The 17631-nt window shown below is 34.4% G+C and overlaps 1 protein-coding gene across 1 annotated transcript in view; it reads left to right on the top strand.

Moving 5' to 3' along the window:
- Window positions 1–17631, top strand: part of PRDM5 (PR/SET domain 5) — a 254641-nt gene that overhangs the window by 156960 nt on the left and 80050 nt on the right. The window contains 3 exon segments of the mRNA XM_037830566.1: window positions 7110–7203; window positions 10834–10994; window positions 14634–14727. Coding sequence (XP_037686494.1) covers window positions 7110–7203; window positions 10834–10994; window positions 14634–14727 — 349 coding nt within the window.

Here is a 17631-nt window from a genome sequence, read left to right as displayed (position 1 = left end):
AGCCAATCCATTTCTGGTGTTTTGCATTTCAGCAGCATTAGCAAACCAGAACACTAAGTTATCTCCACAAGTGGTTTGTCCTAGATTTGGAAAAAGTGAAAGATTAAGTTAGAGTGGAATATAGTGTATTTGGAAGCATATGTTGTACGAGTAAATAACCCTCTCTTCCAAGTTTTTTTTTTATTTGTATAATAGTACCATCTACTATTCATCTACCATCTAAAATTCAAACAGCAAACAAAGGTGTGAAGAATAGAGTAAAAATTTTCTCAAATACCATTATTTAATTTCATGTGAAAACCCTCATCAATGTTTTGTACAATATCTTTCCAGACCCTACTTTATGTAGATATATGTACATATATGGCATAAATAGAAGTCTATACATAATGTTTGGCTTTTTACACTCAAAATGTCTTATGGAGGATTTTCCATCTCAAAGAACATAAATATATGTTATTCAGTATAATTTAGTTAATCATATTTTTAGTATGTAGAGCCACAATGCCTTCCACAAAATCTACATTCCCAATTACTGTATGGGATATTGCTTGTTCTTACCCTTTAGTCAACACTGAATAATAACCATTTTCTTCACTTTTGCCTATCTGATAGACCATAAATAGTATCTTTGTTTTTTTATGTTTTCATTTATTTTATTGTATTCATGGCTTTAAATATGTTAATACCATATGTAATCCTACTTCTCTAAATTCTATGCCTGTAATCAAGATTGAACTATTCAATTGCCTGCTAGACACCTTTGGATAATCATTTCAACATGTCCAAAACTGTGCTCCTTATCTTTTACCCAAACTTGGCGTCTTGCCTGTTTTTTTCCTGTGTCAGTTAATGGCTAATCTGTCCTTCCATTTGGTCAGGTCAAAAATCTTGGAGTCATGTTTGCTTCTTCCTTTCTGCCATATCCAAACTCATCCACAAAACCTGTTGACTTTCATAATAGATCCAGACTCCTAGTACATTTCTTTTCTCTTCTGGCTACCACCCTGCCATAAGCCTTTGACATCTTTTCTTGGTTTGTTGTTACTGCTTCTCTGGTTTCTCTTAATTCTTCTTGTCTGCCTACATCCTGTTCTCAACATAGCCTCTATAGCATCCTGTTCTACGTCAGGCAAATCATGCCACTCATTTGTTCCAAATCCTTTTGAGGTTTTACATCTATCCTAGAATAAAAGACAAAATTCCTACAAGGGCCGGCCAGACCCAACATGATCTGCTTCTCCTTAATTCACTTCTCCCACTTCTAGGACCTCATATCCCCAACTCTGTCTCTTCCACTTGGCTCCAACCGCACTGGCCTCTGTGGTGATGTTTCCTACCTAGAATACCCAGATACCTGCACTTGTTCCCCTACTTCCATCAGCTCTCTCAAATGTCACTTTCTCAGCTTGAATTTCCTTGACCACCTATTTAAAATTACTGTCCATTTCCCTATAACACTTGCCAATTTCTTTCTCTGCTTTATTTTTCTCCATAGTATTTATACCTAACAGAGTTCATATTTTATAGGCTTTTTTAATTGTCTATGTCTCCCCACTAGTTTAAAAGCTGCATGATAGCAGGGACTTTGTCTTTTTTGTTCACCAATATATCCCCAACATGTAAAACATGGCTGCACATAGTGGCATGAAATGCAAAGCGTTGGCCTGGCACAAAATAAAATGAGCAATAAATTTTTAGGAGTGCTCTTCAGTGGTGGGGATGGGTGAGTGGTGGTTCCGTTTTCCCATTTGCTTTGAAGTTTTTATATTTTTTTATTTACATGTCCATAATTCTATATTCCTAATTTTAAACTTTTGTTTTATGTTGCAGATTTTTTCTTTGTCACTAAACGGCTTTGCCTTACAGTTTTGAAATCAATTATTTCCTGCATCTGAATATATGGGTTTCTGCTAGGCTAAGAAAGCTTTGCTGACTGAAAAGTATTTCTTAATTCATTATTTTCTTCTAGTACATTTATGATTTTATTCTTCACTTTGAAAACAAATGACACCTGAATTGATCTGTAATGTATTTTATTGGGAAGGTGAGGAAAGGACCCAACTTTATTTTTTCCTAATGTCTAGACAGCTGGCTCAAAACCATTTATTAAACTTCCTCTGTTCTTCCAGCAATTTGAATTACCATTTTATACAATACTAAGTGTTCATATATTTTATGAAATGAATGGAAACTATCCATTTTTCTATTTTATTGCTCTTTTTTTGCTCCTGTACTATCATATTATTTTAATTTCTGTGACTGGCACATTTGAATATCTGCAATTTATCTTGATTTTTAAATATCTTCCCTCCCCCCATATTTTTTGCATAATCATATCAGTGTTTTTATGAGATTACTTTTATTATAATAGTTGTAAAGTTCCCATATATTCCCCCAATATAGTTTTCTTCCCTATTATTAACAACTTGAATTATTGTGGTACCTTTGTTACAATTGATGAAATAATATTATTATAATTATGATATTAATGATAGTCTATAGTTTATATTAGGGTTTACTGTGTTGTACAGTCCTTTGGTTATTTTTTAAAAACTTTTATTCTAGTAGCATATATACAACCTAAAATTTTCCCTTATAGGTACATTAAAATATATAATACAGTGGTATTAACTACATTTACAATGTATTTCATCACCACCATCCATTACGAAACTTTTATCACCCCAAACAAAATGTCTGTACCAATTAAGCATTAGTTCCTTATTCCATACCACTACCCTGGCCCCTGATAGCCTGTATTCTAGTGTCTGACTGTATGAATTAGCTTATTCTAATTACATCATATCAGTGAGATTGTACAATATATGTCCTTTTGTATCTGCATTATTTCATTCAACATATCAAGGTTCCTCCATGCTGTTACATATATCAGAGCTTGATTGCATTTTATGGCTGAAGAATAATTCATTGTATATCTATATACCACATTTTGTTTAGCCATTTATAAGTTGCTGGACACTTGGGCACTTTCCTACCTTTGGCAATTGTGAATAATGCCAATTCCAGACCAATGAAATAGAATTCAAGGTATTAATAATTTGGTGAGAAAATATCTATTCGAGTCCTTCATTCAGTTCTTTTGGGTTTATATCCTGGAAGTGGGATTGCTGGGTCATATGGTACTTATACACTTAACTCTCTGAGGAATCACCACACTGTCTTCTACAGTGGCTGGGCCATTTTGTGTTCCCACCAACAATGAATGAGTGTTCCTATTTCACCACATCCTCCCTAACACTTTTTTTCTGTTTTTTTTTTTAATAGTGGCTATTTTAGTGGCTGTGAAATGGTGTCTCATGATTTTGATTTGCGTTTCTCTAATGGCCAATGCTAACCTTCTTTTCGGTGCTTTTTTATCCGTTTGCGTCTTTTCTTTGGCGAAATGTCTATTCGTGTCTTTTGCCCATTTTTAATTGGGTTGGTTACTTTTTTCTTGTTGTGTTCCCTGATTTCTTTATATATTCTGGATATTAAACCCTTATTGGATATTTGGTTTCCAAATATTGTCTCCCATACTTTCTTTCATGATTCAGTTCTTTGCACAAAAGTTTTTTTTAATTTTGATGTGATACCATCTATATGTTTATTCTTTTGTGGCTTGTGCTTTTGATATAAATTCTAAGAAACCATTGCCTAATGCATGGTCCTAAAGTTGCTTCCCTATGTTTTCTGCTAGGAGTTTTATAGTTTTGATTCTTATTTTTAGATCAGTGATCCATTTGAGTTAACTTTTGTATACGGTGTGAAGTAAGGATCTACCTTCAGTCTTTTGCATATGGATATCCAGTTCTCCCAGAAGCATTTGTTGAAGAGACAGTTCTTTCTCCGTTGCATTAAACTGGCACCCTTGTCCAAAATCTGTTGACCATAGATGAAAGGTTTTTTTCTGAATTCTCAATTCTATTCCATTGGTCTGTATCTGTCTTTGTGTCAGTACCATGCTGTTTTGATTACTATAGCTTTGTAATACCTTTTAAAAATGGAAAGTGTGCATCCTCTCACTTCTTTTGCAAAATGATTTTGTCCACTCTGGTCCTGTTACCCTTGTGTGTGTGTGTGTGTGTGTGTGTGTGTGTGTGTGTATGATGATTGGCTTTTCCATTTCTACAAAGTAGGCTGTTAGGGATTTTATTGGGATTGTGATGAATCTTTAAATCAATTTGGGTAGAATATACAACTTAACAATATTTAGCCTTCTGATCCATGAACATAGAATGTTCTACCATTTATTTAGGTCTTCTTTGATTTCTTTTAGCAATTTTTTTTTTTTTTTTTCAGTTTTCCATGTTTAAGTCATTTACCTCCTTGGTTAAATCTATTCCTAGATATTTGATTCTTTTCATCACTATTGTAAATAAAAATTTTTTTTTATTTCCTCTTTAGATTGTACATTACTAGTGTATATAAACACTACTGATTTTTGCATGTTGATATTGTACCATGGATTCAGCCACTTTGCTGAATTTATTTATTAACTCTAGTAGCTATGTTATGGGTTTTTCAGGATTTTCCTCCTATATGATCATACCACCTGCAAATAAGGAAAGTTTTACTTCTTCCTTTCCAATTTGGATGAATTTTTTTACTTTTTGTTATTTAATTTCTCTGGCTAGACATCCAGTACAGTGGGCTGTGTTCACTTTTTTCATTCTGTTTCTCATTCAGAATCATTTCAATTGCTTGTTTTTGAGAATGCTGTTTCATTCTTCTGCCAACTCCAGGGAATTTTTCATTTCAGTTATTGTGGGTCTTCAACTTCAGTATTTCTGTTCGGTTCCTTTGACAATTTCTATCTCTTTATTGTTGCTCTAATTTTCTTATTATTCATTCATTGTTTTCTCAGGATCCTTTAATTCTTTCTCTGTGTTTTCCTTTATCTCCTTGAGCTTACTGATGATCAGTTTTTGAAAGTCTTTGTCTGGTATGTCCAAAGTTTGGTCTTCTTTGTTGAAAGTTTTTGGATTTTTATCCTGTTCTTTTGGATGGGCAGTCATTTCTTGTTACTTTTTTTGTATTGTAATCTTTTGTTGCACACCATACATTTTAATAGTTTAAAGTTTTAGTTCTCAGTTTAGTCTCTGAGCTATCAGTTCCTTAACATTTATATCCAGCTTGTGATATGGTAGGTATTTCCTTGAGGAGCCAGGAGCTTAGAAAAACATAAAAACCAGTAGAAAACACATCTTTCACCGTTTTTGCAGATTGACTCTGCATGGGCTTGTGCTGTCCTTCAGAGTTTTCTCTTATCAAGAAGATCAGCCTGAGGTGAATATGAAATGCAGAGTTCTCTCCACCTTTTCTCAGCCAGAGTCTTGTTCTGGGCTTGTGCTTTCTTATGGCTTTGGGAATCGCCCATTTACAGCAATTTGAATGCTCCCTCTACCCCCTATAAATAGACTTTCTCCCTTCCTGGGTACCCTATTGTATGTCTTTAAGCAGATAACCCTTGGCCCAGACTGCCATTATATAATTGTTTCTTACACTGCTTTAACTGTCTGCCAACTGCTTTTGCCTGCAGAACAAGTTCTGGGAGGGTGAACCTGAGATATGTTTCCTGGTTTGGACTTTCAGGCTGCTACCTGATAGCATGGCAGGAAGAAAAAAGGCACTGCAGTATGCACATAGGTGTTATCTGCTTCCTCAGAAACCCACAGTGGGATTGGAGGCTGTCTCCACACTGTATTGGTGAAAGAGTGTGGGGGGTGATGCATGCAGCAAGGGTACCACGAGCTTCTCTTACCATTTTTTTAAAGCCACATTTTCTTAATTTGGCATTTGTCTAGTTACTGCAAATCTTTTTCTGTTTTCTGGAATTCTGAGGAAAATGGTTCTGCCAGATTTTGCTAATTGTTCAAAGACCCTTTGGAGAGAATGGCACCCTGGAGCATATTGTGCCGCTATGTTGGTTGATCTTGGACCTCTTCCTATTCTTTTTCCATGTTTTTCACAACTGAAAAGAAACATGATCATCTCTTTCTCGTCATATTATATTGCTAGATGATGCTTGTTTCTGGAATACTGTAATGTATTAAGCTAAGAAAATGTGTAAATCTGTATTCTATGAATAAAGTGACTTTCATTTAAATTAAGCTTTTAATATTTATTCTACATGTATTATAAAAAATCAGTCCTGTGCTTTATTTTATTGTAATATGAGGACATAGTGCAATTTTTGGTAGTTTTCTTAATGTTTGTAAGCCTTGTTACCTTGCCGGCCATGGTACAATAAGATTTTATTCTCTAATTTGTTCCAAATGGGTTCGTACCACTGTATAATGGAAAACAAAGAACATTAACAAGTTTTCTGTTTTTGGCGTTGTTTTTCATTTTGTTTTGCTCTGTTTTTATGTTTTAGATCCAGCTGGCAGTTTTCTCTTGTTCCTTGTTTGTCAATGTATTTTGTTTGTCACAAGCCTCTTTGTTTAGTGCTAGTCTAGTTAGTTAATCTTTCTGAGCCTTATTTTCTTGTCTGTAAAATGGAGACAATAATAATATTTTATCTATGGGGTTACTTTCTTAATTAAATGAAATAATAATCATGCAAAGTGTTTAGCATTGCATTTAACACTCAATTGATATTTTAATGAATGTTACCTAGTATTGCTTGTAACATGAGTAACTGTTCTAGTCTAATTTAGGGGCATAAGAACCACCTAGCACTAAAGATTATTTGAAATTATTTAGTGAAGTTTAGGGAAAGTAGTGGAAACAGTCTCCATTTTTAACAGTTTCTTTTCTGTTCATTGAAAATGTGCCTACAGATTACAAAGCTGGCCCATGATGTAAGATGTTTAGACTGTTGAGAAATGACATATTTAATTCTGCAAAGTAGATCATTAGAAATTTCATTGTATATTCAGAGCAGCATTTTGAGATAATTATTTTTTATTTAATAAGTTTTAATATATGGTGCTCCCTGCCCCCCGATACACAGCATATTTATGTTTAACATGTTATGGAGGAAAAGAAACAAGATATTGTCTACCTTACCTTCTTTCCTTTCCACATCATGAATCCAAGAAGCTCCAGCTATTATGAGTAGTTGATTCTTGATCATCCTGAGTCACAGTTTCTTTCCTCTGCAGACCCACTCGGAGGAGAGACCATTCCAGTGTGAGGAATGTAAAGCTTTGTTCCGCACCCCGTTTTCTTTGCAGAGACACCTGCTAATACATAACAGTAAGTCACAGGTCACACAATTGAGGACAGAAGTTGTTATCTAATGCTTTGTTCTTATAACTTTTGAGAATATAGGCATGATGGAAGCCCATCTGTACACAGTTACATAATCTGCATTAAATTTTTTTTAATTCTGTGTTTAAACTTAAACTGTTCATTGTCTTTCATCTGTTCCTCCTTTATCCTTGCTTTATTTTTTTCCACACTAAGATTAATCATTTTGAGAGACATTTCATTTTATCACATTTCTTCCCATTATTTAAAGTTGGTATCTAAAAACATTTCCTAAGAATGTTTTTTGTTCTGTTTCAAATTTTAAAGATTAAGGAAACATTTCTGGCTCTTCATTGAGAAAATCTGGGCTCAGATTAGTGCAGTGACTGACAGGCAGTACAAACTAGGTCTTTGGTCATGTACTTTTCCTACTTACTACTCTGCCTCTGTTTTTTTGCTTCTTTTGGCAGGGGTATTTTCTTTTCTTTTGGATTAAGTTCTATACAAATACTCCATGAAATCTGTTTAGAAGTTACATTCAGAGCCAGTTTTTGAATACCAAAGAATGTATAGCCATATCACTGAAGGATATCACTACTGAGGAGAAGAGAATATTTCTAAACTAAGTTTTAAAACTAGATTCTTTCCCTATTGATTTTCTCTGTTCAGATGTTAAAATAACCAGAGGTTTACTATACTACTAAATCTTAAATTTTTTTAAAAAAGGTATAGCATGGATAATATTTATATTTCTTACTTTTATTTTGAGATGTTTAGTCATTAGTACATCCTCTATATACAAGAAATTCCTACAGCTGCTTAAATTGTTAATATTTTTGAGGAAAACAAAACAATTAATCTTAGCGAGTGATTATACAGAGAGTATCTTGGAAAAATTTTCTCAGGTGAAGCTATAGTGTCTAAGATGCAGAATAATAAAGATTTTAAGGGTTTTACAAATACTGAGCAATAATGATTATGATGAAATGCAGTCTGCTTCCTGTAGGAAAGGATATAGTTTTGGGGATTTTGTGCAATTCTGCACTCACCTTACGGCTCTGGAGAAGTTATTAGTACAACTTTCCATTTTCCTTAAAGAACAATATGTTTTAAGAAATAAAATTTGTCATGCAACAGCAGGAATTTCCATCTCATTTCACTCTCATTTTGATTATGAAAAATAACTATTATGAGATAAGTAGATTTTAAAATAGGATTTCAGACAAGTGAACCTCATTCACCTGTTGTGACTTAAATGGCATCACTTGGTCTGATGCTCAGGAAATGGTTCTTTGGAAAGGTGAAATTTTATTTCTAATAACTGCAAGGAATTGTTGATAAGAAGGATCTAATATTTTTGATTTCTGTTTATTTGTTCTTGTCACATTGAGAAATAGGATTGAAGTGACTGAGTGTAGAGTATACTTGTGCATTCTGTATTTATTATATACGTTCGGCACATTAATCAGATGTTTTATGAACTGCATCAAGGCGCTGGGCTGGGAAAATCAACTTGTAATTAGTTGCTTGAGTTAATTGAGTTATGTAAGGTAATAAAGTTAGATATCATTCAAGGCTAAAGAGCTAAAATAGAGGACGGATTATTAGGTCTTTTTCTTACTCGACAGGAAAAATAAAACATGTTTAACTTCACAATATGAGGCTTGTTACTAGAAAGTTATATCAGCACTTCTGTCTCAAAATACAAAGAAATTGTTACCACAATAAACTGAAAATAAAAAGGCAGGTAGCTAGCTAGTTTCTTGATTCTAAGATAGGTAAATTTGTATATATAAAAGATGGCTTTGAGGAATGAAATATGCAGTTAGAGAAGGTAACATAAAGTAATAGCATTTCTTCAAAAGCTTTCTTAATGTAGCAAAATGGAAAATATAAAGAACTTAAAAACTTCTGATAAACATAAGACACAGAAATCTGGTATTAAATTTAAAAGAAGAAAAGTAAATATTCATGAAGGACTCCTGTGGTATAGCTTGGTAAGATTTTTATACAGGGATCAACAGTTTTAGTTACTTGATAGCTTAATGAAAATGGTTTATATGAGCAATCTTAGATGGTTCCCCCCCCCCCCCTTTAAAATGCTTTTCAGTACCTGGGTAAATTTGGTATTATTAACATTACAATCCTGCCTCAACTGATAATTCCTTTACTCCCACCAATACATTTTATAAAAATAAAATCTGTAATGATATATCAGAAGCAAACTAGTTTGCAGCAATAATGCCCTGCAACACAATTGCAGAAAAGCATCAGATAAACAAAGTTCTCAGAATCCATAAAGTTCATGCATGATTTGGATGTGACTTGATTCAAACATTACATTTCAACAGGCTTCTGATTTAAGAGACTTTACATTAGCCATAATTCAGTTTGAAAAGACAAAAGAAAGATAATTTGTATATTCCTTCCTTCTTTTTATCCTTACTTCCTTACTTAAATTTGGTATGAAGAAATAATAGGATCATCACATTTCTAAATTTAATACCAAATGTAATGAAGGGAAGTTAGAAGAGCTTTACTGAAATTGAGGTAATCTCTTATTTAAATGTAGCTCTATATTTTGCCTCATAGAGAATAAAATATGTGAATCTATGCTAATATTTTTCTCTAAAAAAGGGGAAAATAAATTCAAATACTAGTCTGTCTTATTCATATAATCATTTGCTACACGTGCCTTATAACATTCTGAGAGATCTCACTGTCTTCAAATTGTGTATATTCATTGAGTAAGCAAAACTTTATTTAAAATGGACTGCTGAAAGTTAAGTACATGTATGTTCTAAGAAGAGCTACAAAGGTAGCATTGTATGAAAGTTAAAAATACTATAAAATTCCTGAACATCGTTTTTGGAGTTGAGCTACTCCCTCAAGCCAGGGGTATATGAGAAGGTGAGACCCTTCACAGATGCCCAGGAGCTCCAGGGTAGAAATAGGTATTTGCCACTCTGGCACCCCAGGCCCAAACTGGTCCCACTGCCTTTCTGACAGCTGGGAAGTTATACCCCTTCTCCACCTGCTTAACAGCCAACCAAAGGCAGTGCCAGGGAACTTCCATATCAGGTTCTTGAGAGAGTGCTGAGGACAGTGCTAATCCAAAATGTGAGGGCCTGCTCTAACACATTACTGATTGCTCTTGGCTTTGTTCCTGTGACCCACTTCTGCCTACGTTTTATCCACTGGAGGCCACAAGGACAGTGATAGGATTTGAGGGGAGTTTGGGAGTGGCCCCAAAGGCAAATCACCCTGCTTGACAGAGGCCTTGTGTCAATACAGAAGGTTCTACTTACTTCAGTTTCTAGCTTCTGTCCTAGAAATACTTACTTTTTCTGTTGTTGTTTTAGTTTTTTGGTACCTTTAGAGAATTAGCTCTTTCAATACCAACATCTTCTAGTTAAGGAGATTGAGAATAAAAGAATGTTCAAGAACTTTCCCTTTGCATGATAGTGAATTAGCAAATGTGCAACTGGAACTTATTGTGAAAAATTAGCTTTTATGTATATGATAAATTGTTAGAGCTATAAAACTAACTTCTTAGAGGAAGTAAACAGGGATGGGAGTTAATAGGACCTGCTTTGGCATCTTATGTTTCTTTTATTTGACTTTTCTGTTAACAAGGTGAAAGGACTTTCAAGTGTCATCACTGTGATGCTACCTTTAAAAGGAAGGATACCTTAAATGTTCATGTCCAAGTGGTCCATGAAAGACACAAGAAATACAGATGTGAGCTATGTAATAAGGCATTTGTTACACCTTCAGTGCTTAGAAGTCATAAGAAAGTAAGTAGAAGCTTTCCGTTTGGTTTATACATTTAAGCAATGTGGACATGTATGTTAACTATATTACTCAATTTTATATTAATCAACATATTTACTCAAAATGGTATATAAAGAATGCATGATTTGTATCAACTCATTTATATCAAATGTCAGTTTTCCTAATTTTTTTAGAATGGATATATTTTTCTCATGAAAAGAACCTCAGGCTTATTGATTCTACATAGCATTTAACTGTGCTGATAATTAGGCAATGCAAGTACCAGATGAGTGGGAGAGCATCTGTTTTTATACATTTTATATTAATTTAGTAGTTTTTTATGAAGAATTATGAATAGTGAATTGATAATTTTATGTTTCAGTGCTCACTCAGATATTTATTGAAGTATTATTAGACTGGGCTCTTACAGGGTTGGAATGGGCATTCCTAGGGCTTAGGGAAGTTCCTGGTATACAGTAGAGACTTGATAGATATTGGCTGAACTCAAGTGCTCTTAATTATGGTAATTTGGAGAATATCTTTGTTGTGTTATGGTAGTTGGATAATACCTCAAGCAAATCAATAGATTGTTTTTGTTTGTTTGTTTTTATTTACTGAATAAGTACATCCAAATATATAAAGTAACAAAATTTATATTGTAACAAATGCAGTTATAGATTTTAAAGTTGACTTCAGAAGTGACTATGAAATGTGTTAGTTTTCCGCTAGAGTGAGCTGCTGAGTGCAGGTAAGGCAATAAAACCACTTCATTGTGGCTTTTATGTTGATACCTGTCCTTAATATGGCTATTTCGAAAGGACTGAGCTGAGTAACTTTTCTTTTCCAGTATCTTTAATGCTAAGTTATAAAGATATTATCTCCTTTTTAAAAATCTCTGAATAGTCTTTCAACTTTATTTGCTTTAATTCAGTTTTTTCATGAATGTAATAAATTTTTGTTGTTTTAATAAAAGAAAGAAAAGTATTGTGTGTTTTTAATAGATCTGCTTGTTTGCAGCAACCAGTTTTCACAGAACATTTTTGCAGTGTCATTTTTCACTTTGGTTTCATACATTTATCCACTTATCCAATACTAGTCTTATAGTCAGCTGTTTGTATGCTTTCTTTTCTATATTTAAGATATTTCAACAGTGTACCTTCATTGTCTTTTAAACCAGCTAACCAAATTCTGTACCTAAAAATAAGATACATTTTTGAATGAAGCCAAAAAAGAATATTTAAATCTCTTCATAAATATAGTCTTAATATATTTTAGGTGGAAACCTCTACCACTTCACTTCATTTGATAAGTAACTTAGGTCATATAAGTGATCACTGATGTACTTATGTAGCAGGAAAAGAAATCCTGTGAATTTTATAAAGATATTACAAAAAAGTTGATAGTTACTTGTTTGGAATAATTCAGTGTTGTAATAAATGATATATGAAATTTCTAAACAACTGTGTACTAATCAAGAAAGGTTTGTCAAGGAACGAGAAGAAGGTAGGCCTATTATATGTTAAAATGGTCTTCCAGTTTGCTAAGGCTGCCAAAATGCAATATACCAGAAATGGATTGTCTTTTTCAATGGAAATTTATTAGGTTACAAATTTAGATTTCTGCAGCCATGAAAATGTCCAGATTAAGTCATCCGGAGAAAGATACCTTGACTCTGAAGTAAGGCCAATGGTATCCAGGATTCCTCTGTCACACGGAAAGGCACATGGTGATGTCAGGCCAAATGTCTCTGGGCTTCTGTCTCAGCTCCTGTGGGTCCTTGCTTGCTTCTCCCAGGGGCAAACCCTTGATTACATATTGTTGCTTCTCTTAGCATCTCCGAAATGTCTCTGCCTTTTATCTTCTCGTAGAGTACTCTAGTAAAGGCACTTGAGACCCACCTTGAATGGGCAGGATCACAACTCCATGGAAACAACCTAATCAAAAGTTCCCACCCACAATAGGCCTGCTCCCACAAGATTGGATTAAAAGAACATGGTTCTCTGGGGAACATAATAGCTTCAAACCTGCACAAATGGATACCATTTACTTTAAATGGGACATGGGAGTGAAGGGTCTTACTGAAGTGTGAAGAATGTATAACTGTTTCTTATAAGCACTTGTAGTGAAAATGGAAAATTTAAATCCCTGCCAAATGGAGAATCAAGGAAATGTCTGTTGTAGAGAGTATCGTTAACTAGCATGGCAGTTTATTAGAGCATGTTTCTCAAATGGGTATAATGGAAACAAACCCTTTTCAAGGGAGAAACATTTCTAAATGATACTAGTGTTGACTAACGTATTTAGTTTATAGCTCTTTTACAAATTGCACACATGATAGTTTATATGCCAATATATAGTTTACAAAATAAATATGCAAATTTACAAATTAATACTGATGAGACTATGGAAATCAATTATATGAAAATTAGCAATTAATTTAATATGGAAGATGAGAATGTTTTGCCATGTCGATGGTTCTTTGAGGTTATCAGGTGAAGAGGTAATTAATTGTCCTTTCACTTTTCTTCTATCTAAGCTAGTTTCTTACCTGCAGACTATAGTGTACAGTGATGCTGGCATTCTGGAAATGCATTATTTTCATGAAACCTTTCCTATTGCTTTTTCTTTAGTCCCTCATAATTCAAAAAATAATACTTGCCAGTCATTTGCATAAAACAAATGCAATACCAGACCCCGTGAGCTCTGTTTTGTGTTGGTCGTCCACACAATCCACTATATGTTTTTATTAATGTTTAGATTATCATTGAAAGGAAAGCACTGATTTGAAAAATCTTATACAGAATGTGCACATACCTGAAATAATTTCCTCCTTCCATCCCCTTTTTCCCATTCTCCTAAGTTTGAGAAACACTGGGGCTTGAGAGCTAGCCCTGACCCCTCATTTCTTGGAATGAGCTGTTTTGATGTTGGTAGAATAACTGGTCTCCAAATAAGATTTCCAGGCCAGTTAAAAATGCTCTATCTGCCTCCTCTTTTTGGAGGGGTCACTGGATGTGATCTCTTTTTCCCTTGAACTCTCCATCATTTCATTGAAACTCCCTTTTGATGGTAATCATTCACCTTTCCTTGTGTGGTTGTTTGATGCCTAGATTAAAGGTATCTTGAGGGCAAGAATGCGCTTTCAAATTGCTCTGTAAACAGCTGCTGATTTTGAAGGTCAGATCAAATTTAAATTCTTTTTTGCCTTGCAATAAAATTGGTCTAGTCAGCCAAGCATAATGCGAGTAACGGATTACTTTATTGAGATTAATTCTGTCCTCGAGAGTTAAATACACACTAAGAATGTGAAAAATGCTTCTAAGGAAGTGTTTCTTGGCAGCAGTCAAGGGCAGCTGTAGCCCCATTTTGATTATGTGGTTTTTCTAGCACATATTGGCTTTGTATAACTTAATCATTTGTAGATGGGAGCTCCATAAAGGCTTAAAATGTAAACTGCACAATTATTTTCAAATTAACACTAATGCATGATTCTAAGGTATTTTGAGCCAATGGGAATATCCATGATAAATTATTTAAAATCTCATTTTGATAGTAAATCATTTTAATGAAACATAATCCTGGAGAAAAAGGATTTACCATTGTCACAGGCAGTTGGTCAACTTTACGTTCTTTATCCTCAACATTTGTTCCTTTCCATTTAGACACATACAGGAGAAAAGGAGAAAATCTGCCCATATTGTGGTCAGAAATTTGCCAGCAGTGGGACACTGAGAGTTCATATACGGAGCCACACAGGTATGTACATTGTAACTGGTGATAAAAACAACTTAGAGAAATCAGAGGAGTCTTCCATCACAAAAATATATCTCAGATTAAGCATTAACATTAGCTATTTTCTCTCTCCCTTAAAGTATTATAAAATCTGGTTCTTGACTCTAGAAAATTTTAAGTAAACTTAGTAAACTATCTGAAGTGGAAGTAATTTGATTCAAGTTTGGCTGTAGTTTAACTGATTTATTTTATTTGTTATTATAATGGATGGAATAGGAAATAGCAGTTTTCCTTTTTATAGAAGGCTAATGGCCTCGTCATATCATCTCTCATGTAACTCACACAAAATATGGCCTCTTTAAATTTAAAAAGTCCTTGGAATGATGCTTGAATGCCATAGAATTTTAATGGATATAAGGATGATACGAACTGGTGTAGTTACCTAGGCTGCTCAAGCAAATATCATGAAATGGGTTGGCTTAAACAGTGAGAATTTATTAGCTGACATTTTTGAGGCTAAAAGAAAGTCCGTATCAAGGCATCAAGGCAGTGCTTTCTCGCTGAAGATTACAGCATTCTGGGGCTGGCCGCTAGCATCCTTGGCTCCTTTCACATAGCAAGGCATATGGTGACATCTCCTGGTTTCTCCTTTCTCTTTCCCATTCCATCGATGTCCAGCTTCTTGCTTCCTGTGGCTTTTTCTTTTCTTTGTCTGAGTTCATTCTACTTGTAAAGGATTCCTATAATAGGATGAAACCCATCCATATTGAGATGGGCCACACCTTCTTAACTGAAGTGACCTCATCAAAAAAGTCCTTCTTACAATGGGTTCATACCCACAGGAATGGATTAGATTTAAGAACATTTTTTCTGGGGTACATAACAGCTTCAAACCACCACATGGGCATAATATCCATCATGCCATGGACTGGATTACTACCTAAAGCATCCTTTTCTTTTATTATTTCTTCCTGTGCAATTCTCCAATGAAAGAGGCATGTACCCTAGTGAAGAACAGATAAATAACAAAATGTTCATGAAAGAACCTTGCCTGGATTTTTTCTACCATGTAGATAACTACTTGAAAGTTTTGAAGAAATTTTCCTAATTTGATAGACAAATGGTTTTACATTAATCTTAAAAGAATTAAGATAATTAATAATTAATGGTTTGAATTTACGTGGTGAAGTATTGTATTAGTCCGAGTTCTCCAGAAAAACAGAACCAACAGGATTGGCAAGTCCATATTCCGTAGGGCAGGCTGCGAATTGAGAACCCCAGTGATGGTTTTTGGTGAATTGCCTAGAGAAAGTTGTCTGAGTGACTGCTGACATCATCAGTTCTCCCTTTAAGGCCTTCAATTGATTGGAAAAGACTTGGATTGTTGAAGGCAGTCTCCTTTGTTGATTGTACATCTAGTCAGCCATAGGGGAATCATCTGACTAATGATTTAATCCATCAAATAGGCTCACAGTAACATTCAAGGCAGTGCTTGCTTGACCAGATAACAGCACACTACAACCTAGCCAATTTGACATATGAACTTCATCATCACAACTATGTAATTGGATTATATAGCTGGAGCTTCCTATCAAAGGACCATAGTATTTCACTTTCTTTTCCATTTTATCCCTAGCACCTAGCACAGTTTCTAGCACAATAACTGAGCTGTGAATGAAGAAATGTTACTTTAAGTAGGTCAAAGAACCAACATTGTGGCTCTTATACACAGGTGGAGGAAAGGAGAACAGTGGAACATAATTCCTTATTTTGGAAAATTTCTGCCTAAAACTAAAAGGCATAAGGTCATCTTAGTATTTGTTAGACTAGCCACTTAATTACTTTAAAAATGCAATATAACCAAGAACAGATACAGCATTATACACGATGGCTGTGGAATAATGGGCACCCTAAATAAGGAAAGAGGTCTTCTTGCTTGAAAATATCTATAGAAAAAGATGTTTTCAGGAGAAAGTCTAGTATGTGTGTAAGGAACAAAGAGCAACAAAAAGAAGAGAGAAACAAAAGGAAATGAGCAGCACAGAGCCATGTTGAGGGCAGGTGCACTTAAAATGGTGCCAGAGGCTGTTAGCACTATGTACTGATTGTACAGAAGAAGGAAGAAAGTGATGAAGAGAGAAGATGGATAGTTCAGCTGTCTGGGGCCAGTGCCTGCAATCTAATGGTATAGTAAGGCAGTGGACATCACTCTTTTACGTGCGTTTAGGCCTATGTGGAATGGCTGGTGTGATGTACAGGCAGAAGTGAAATCAACAGCTTTCCTTTCTATGTCTTAGTAATTTGTGAAAGATGTCTTTGTATTACACTGAAAGTACAACTCCCAGCTTGCTCAGCAGATTCCATGTCTGCATGTGTGTGTGCTTGTGCATATAATTTATGTATGGGAGGGGGGCAAGTAGAGAAAACGGAAAATGTATTATATCTGCATAGCATAGTAATAAGTTTGAGGAGTTTGTAGTAAATGCCTCCAAGACATCATGATATAATTGAATTATGTTTGGTATATTGTGTTTTTAAAAGTCAGGGATTTATATTGTTGAGAATGCATTAAAGCTCAAGTTCCAGCATAGAAAAAATGAACTCAATCAAGTAGAACACTTCATTATTCAAAATACTTCCATCCTTGAGAATTCTGTGGGCCTATGGTTGTTTTGCCTGGAAGTATGGACAGTGGAAAAGAATAAAGCATTTACACAAATAATTGTCCCTAAAATTTCAATTATTATTATCCTCAACAAAGTTGCAGTAATAAGAGAATTTTTTTTTTTTTTTTTTTTTTTTTTGAGCTCTGGGAGTACTTTCTGATAAAAATATCAGATGTATGTAGTGGCTTTTTTGTTGTTATTATCACATGTTGAATAAATAATGTAACTAATATACTAAACCCAAATCAGTTTATGTGTGGTT

Source organism: Choloepus didactylus, chromosome 3 (assembly GCF_015220235.1).
Source record: "Choloepus didactylus isolate mChoDid1 chromosome 3, mChoDid1.pri, whole genome shotgun sequence".
Lineage (NCBI taxonomy): Eukaryota > Metazoa > Chordata > Mammalia > Pilosa > Megalonychidae > Choloepus > Choloepus didactylus.
The sequence above is the reverse complement of the archived record's forward strand: the minus strand, read 5'-3'. Positions and strand labels throughout refer to the sequence as shown.